Genomic DNA, 5,380 nt, shown 5'->3' on the forward strand with positions numbered 1-5,380 from the left:
CCCCTTCTCCTTAACCCTCCCCACCAACACCTTGCCCCAGGCCCCTGGCAAACCCAGGTTCCATGGGGACTATGGTTGCCAGGTCGGGATTCTAGACAAAAACCCTCTAACTATTTCCTTGCTAGAAATCACCAATACAATCCTTATTCAGCAGGTACAGTTTTCCATATAGTTTATAAACATGAAAAGACATACAGTTTGGTAACGGAGTGGGCCGGGGGACCTGTGCGTCTGTATATATATATATATGTAGGGTGTGTATATATATAAGTGGACATAGTTATAAAACTGCACCTTCTGTGAGAACCTCATTCCCCGTGATGAAGTTCTAAATTTCAGCCTCTGATGATCTTTCCTTTGGTAATTGGTTCTTGGACCCCAGCAGTTGGGCCTGGGTCTGCCAGGGTTGCCTGAGACATCAGGAATGAGAGGCGTGACCCCCGAGGGTGGGGCTGAAGGTGGCATGGGGTTGGATTCAGGGCAGATTGACCAAGTGGCCTTGGGCAAGAGCCAAGATGCCACCTGCTGTGTGCGCCCAGCCTGCTGGTCGGCCCGGGCTCTTGGTGAGCCCTGTTGTTTCTTCTCTAAGTCCTGTTTCCTCCAGGAACGGCCGGGCCCGTTGGACCTCTCCAGATGACGGGGATTCCACAGAGCCCAGCTCCCGAGAGGGGCAGTTGTCCCATTGTTGCTAATGAAGGATTCACGTGTGCCTTTTACCACCTTGCCGGAGGGGACGCTGTCCGTGGGTGCTCTGCGGGGCTGGCTGGGGCAGCCGGGTGAGATGCGCTAATCCCCTCCTGCCCAGGGCTGTACACTTTGGGTTTCTAATCCACATGGCAGGGTCAAGAACGCAGCCGAAGCTTCTACCAGCCTTTTCCTGAAACTCAGCAGACCCTCCACTTGTAAAAAAAGAAGAAAAGAAATTCTGTTCCGTGGTGGACAAGTGGCAGTGCTGGGTGCTGACGCCCTGGGTCCTCAGCGGAGAGTAACTGCCAGCCCCAGTATCCAGGCCAGGAGCGAGGCTCCCAGGGAACTGCCCGAGGAGGCCTGCTGCACCCCGCTGGGGGCGCGGATGGGGGTCCTGCGGGCACACTTGCCCTTCCTCTTGGGCCGTCCCGTGGGCATAATGTCAAAGCTGAACTTGTGCTGGTAGTCAGGGGCGTAGTCCTGCAGCTCGTGGGCCTGTTTCCCGGCACCCGCCTTGGATATCTGGTTGCGGTTTCTGTGGCTGGTGCAGTTCTTGCCTTGCTTCTTGTAGCCCGGCCGGGAGCCGGGAAGATGGCCATGTGGGTGGCCCTTGTCCCTGGTGGGGCCATGGGGCGGGTGGTGCTCCTTGCGGGCGGCCCTGTCGGTGGTGCTGAGTGTGTGTGACTTGATCTGGTGCGGGGATGCCGGCCCCGTGCAGTTTCGGAAATCCTCGGCCCTCAGCAGCTTCAGGTCCTGGCCATGCCGCACCTCGGGGGACGCGCAGGGGACAGCAGAGCTGGAGCCTCGGAACCTCTGCAGCCATTCCCACAGGGAGCGCGCCCGGCAGCCACAGTCCCAGGCGTTCCCGTTGAGACGGAGGAACTCCAGGGCCCCCAGAGGAGCCAGGCATTCGCCCTGCAGCTCTGAGAGGCTGTTGTTGAAGAGGAAGAGGGTGGTCAGCCTGCGGAGGTCGTGGAAAGCCCTGTGGTGGACCCACTGCAGCTGGTTCTCGTGCAGCAGCAGACGGTCCAGGTTCACCAGGCCCCGGAAGGTGTCCTGGCCCAGACTCCACAGCTTGTTGCCATGGAGAAACAGGTGGCTGAGGTTGACCAGGTCCACAAAGATGTCGTCCTGGAGGTACTCAATGTGGTTGTCCTGCAGGTAGAGGTACTGCAGGCTGTGCAGGCCACTAAAGATGCCTGCGGGCAGGGCGCTGAGCCCACACTTATAGAGGTAGAGGGCGTGGAGCTTCACCAGGCCCTGGAAGGTCTCCGGCGCCAGCGTCCGTAGCTGCCGGTTGTCACCGAGGTCCAGCTCCTCCAGGTGCACAAAGCCCTCGAAGGTGTTGGGGTCGATGAAGGTGATGTTGTTGGAGTAGATCCACAAGGTGACCATGGCAGGGCTGAAGTGGCCCTGTTGGAGGAGGGTGATGCGGTTGTTCTGCAGGAAGATGCGCTCGCTGTCCACGGGGATGCCCTCGGGGATGGCAGCAAAATTGTGTGCCTGGCAGCTGACCGTCATGGGTGCCGGGTAGCACACGCAGTCCTGTGGGCAGCCGCCGCCCAGGGGCAGCTCCCCGGCCAGCAGCAGCAGCAGCAGTTCCACACAGCACCCTGGCGGGAGAGAGAGCACAGCCGGGTCAGGCACCGCCTGGGGAGGCGGGAGGTGGGAGGCAGGTGGGGAGCGGGGCAGGGACTGGCACAGGACCCTCCTGGGCCCACTGGGCGCTGTCCTCAGCGTGGCTGTGCTCAGTGCGCTGGGCTGGAAGCCCCTGGGAGCCTGGCACCTGAATGGAGGAAGGCAGGGGTTGCACCTAAGCCTGGAGCCAATCTGGGACTAGACACCTGTCCCTAGTCCAGGCAGAGAGGGCCCCGCCGGGCAGAGAGGTGACTCTGGGGTGAAGGCCCTGTACACCCAGCATCTCCTGAGTCTCGCCCATCTGGTTTTGCCACCTGCTGGGGTGGGGACCATGACCCCCGGACGCAGCCAGTCAGCCTCCCGCTCTCGTCCAGCTCTGTCACTGGCCTACAGTTATCTGCACTCAGAGCTGGTGGCACCCGCTCTTATTCTAATAAACGAAATATCTCATGTGCAATCCGGAGGAATCTTTATTTAAATTATTCCCGATAACAAGCAGACCGTGCATGCATGACACCAAAGTTCACCTCGGATAATGTCTCCTTTACAGTGTCTTCCACATCCTCAAATATGCAACACCCCCTCTGTGCCTCAGTTTCCTCATTCTCCAATACAGATAGTGATAGTTCTCCCCGGCAGAGCTGTGTGGATGGACTGGGAGGGCACATGTCTGTGAGGACCAGTGCTGGCACCAGGTGGCACCAGCTGCCAGATAGAAGCTGCCCCTGTCCTGGCAGACCTGGCCCCCTCCCCTCTCTCAGCCTTGCTGACCTCCCAGGCTGTCACTGCAAAACCAGGCCTTGCCTCGCGACTGTCCAAAGCATTTCCTCTGTAGCTTTCCTCTAATTGGACATTAATTAGGCATTCGTTAATGGATCCTTAAAATAATTTATTTTCGGATGTGTCCAGCCTGTGGTCGGATAATAGCCCTGTGTTTATTATTGGAGCAGCCTCATTATGGACGATTGTCATTACCTGCCTTTTTCCAGGGTCACAGCTGCCCCAGGCAGCCCGACAGGCGCGTCGGGGCGGGGGACAGGCTCCAGGCCTCCAGCACACACCCCCTCAGGGCCAGGCAGTCGTCTCCCCCAACCCGGCTGGCTTCCTGCCTCTTCACTTCCGGCTTGTCCAGCAGCCTCTGGGAAGAGCTGGGGCACCCAGGGCAGCTCAGCCAGGTCCCTGCTGCCAGCTGTGCCCAGAGCATGTAGGGTGGGAGAACTATCCCTCCTGGCCACTCTCGGGCCGGCCTCATTCCCAGCCTCCTGCCGGCCACCCGCCCAGGCTCCCAGCCCAGCAGGCCTCACCGCCACTGTCGTTCGCTTGTTCCTGGCGAGACGGTGCCATAAATAAGTGACAGCTCCCAGCTGTTGGGAGTTATGGGCTCCCAGAGAGTGGCAGCTGCTTCCCGTCCCCCTGTAATCACCCAGCTTCGACCGAACGTTTCCAACACATAAAAATCATCGCACATAATTTGGTTTTTGCATAATTGGGCTTGGTTGAGATTTCAGAGCAATTATGACCTCAGAATGCTGGTGGCAGCATAGCTTCGAGGACCTTTTCTGGGCCAGGCCGAGCACTATGCAGCCTCCATAGTGCCTTGTCACCCCAACCACTGGACAGCCTGCGTGCCAGGCCAAGGCTGCTGCTGCCTCGGCCTCAGTTTCCCCCTCTAACATGCGTACAAGATGATCACTATGCCGGCCCGCCCCACTCAGCGGCTCAGGTCTGGCCTCTGGCCCCCACTGTCCACCTCCGTCTGCCCAGGGGGCCCCAGCCCTGCAGGGGTAGACAGGGGTGTCAGAGGTAGGAGCCTGGGCTACAGACCCCCACTGCTTCTCAGGGAGCCTGCCCACTGTCCAAAGCCTCCCCACCCGGGCTGGGAGGGGGCCCAACCCATGCCGGCTGCACCTTCCGGGAAGCCGACGCTCCCTCTCTCCTGGCTCAGCTCGTGCTCCTTGCCCCGCCCCAGCTGCTGCCTCCCAGGAAGGCTGCACCTGCAGGAACCCTCCCCAGGGAGCGGCCCCCACCTTGCCACTCTGAGGGAGCCCAGGGTGTCCCTCCTAGCTCAAGGGTGTTCACGGCGCTCACTGGGCCTCATCCCCCATCTCAGGCTAAAGGGGACAGGGCCTCGGCCACACCACCTCCACCGGGCATGCTGCAAAGACAAAGGCATTTCTTTCCCTCAGTCTATGGCAGAAGAGGCCTGGCCGCAGGGGGACAGGGGCGAGCTGTGGCCAGCTCAGCGCTAATACCACTCGACATTTGTACAGCTTATTGGAGTTTACAAAGTGCTTCTGCCGCGCTCCTCTGATCCTCAGAGCTACCCTGTGTGGTGGGGTGTGGGGGCAGCCCTGCGCCACCCGCTGTTGTGGCTCTGTCTTTGCAAGAGGCAAGGGTAGGGTTCTCTGAAATGGTCTCCAGAGAAGCTAGGGGGCCCCATGGAGAGACATACCTGCCTCAGACAGAACGCAGGTGCCTCCAGGGGATGTCAGAGCACAGGGGAAACCAGACGAGGACCCTAGTTTAGGTGAAAAAGCCAAACTGCCCAAAAATCCAGGTTGGGGCTTAGCTCCAGCTTGTGAATGAACTGCGGCAGGTGGGAGGGGTCAGATAGCAGGGGCGGCAAGAGGTGAGACGGAGGGCAGAAGCTCCTCTGTCCTTCCTCAGACAGGGCCACAGGAGGAGGCAGGGATCCCCGCCAAGGCTTGGTGCAGGGCCCAGCTCACATTCCCTGTTATCTCAAGGGGCTGAGGTTGGGGCTGGGGCAACAAGGCCACAGAGACCTGTATGGGGCAGTCCCTTCCTGCCCAAGGCCCGAGGATGACGGAGGGCACCTCAGGAAGTAGGCTGGTGGCATCTGAGCCCAAGGGAGCTGTTCCCCATCCTTCAGTACTACCCAGATGCAGGGGACCCCTGCTGGGCAAGCTGCCCTTTTTACTGGGGGTTGGGGGGTCTCTGCTGAGTGTTTCCTCCACCCTGGAAGCCCATCCCATCTCCAAGACCTTGGACCAGCTGTCCTAGCCAACACCGCCTGCCTCTGGTACCGCCTGCCAGA

At 60.1% G+C, this 5,380-nt stretch overlaps 1 protein-coding gene across 1 annotated transcript; it reads right to left on the bottom strand.

The window, feature by feature from the left end:
* Positions 1-512: 512 nt before the first annotated feature.
* RTN4RL1 (reticulon 4 receptor-like 1) lies at positions 513-4,222 on the bottom strand. The gene is made up of 3 exons (XM_012653000.1): positions 4,219-4,222; positions 4,069-4,101; positions 513-2,300 (listed from the first exon to the last, which is right to left on the bottom strand). The coding sequence occupies exons 1-3, from the start codon at positions 4,220-4,222 to the stop codon at positions 976-978; spliced, it is 1,362 nt and encodes a 453-aa protein (XP_012508454.1). The 3' UTR covers positions 513-975.
* Positions 4,223-5,380: the final 1,158 nt, after the last annotated feature.

The sequence above is a fragment of the Propithecus coquereli genome, unplaced genomic scaffold (assembly GCF_000956105.1).
Source record: "Propithecus coquereli isolate 6110/MARCELLA unplaced genomic scaffold, Pcoq_1.0 Scaffold409, whole genome shotgun sequence".
Taxonomy (NCBI): domain Eukaryota; kingdom Metazoa; phylum Chordata; class Mammalia; order Primates; family Indriidae; genus Propithecus; species Propithecus coquereli.

Coding starts and splice junctions, on each gene's coding strand:
- RTN4RL1 (XM_012653000.1), bottom strand. Junction 2,301..4,068: donor TGGGCAGACGGAGGTGGACA/GTGGGGGCCAGA, acceptor CTCTCCCGCCAG/GGTGCTGTGTGGAACTGCTG.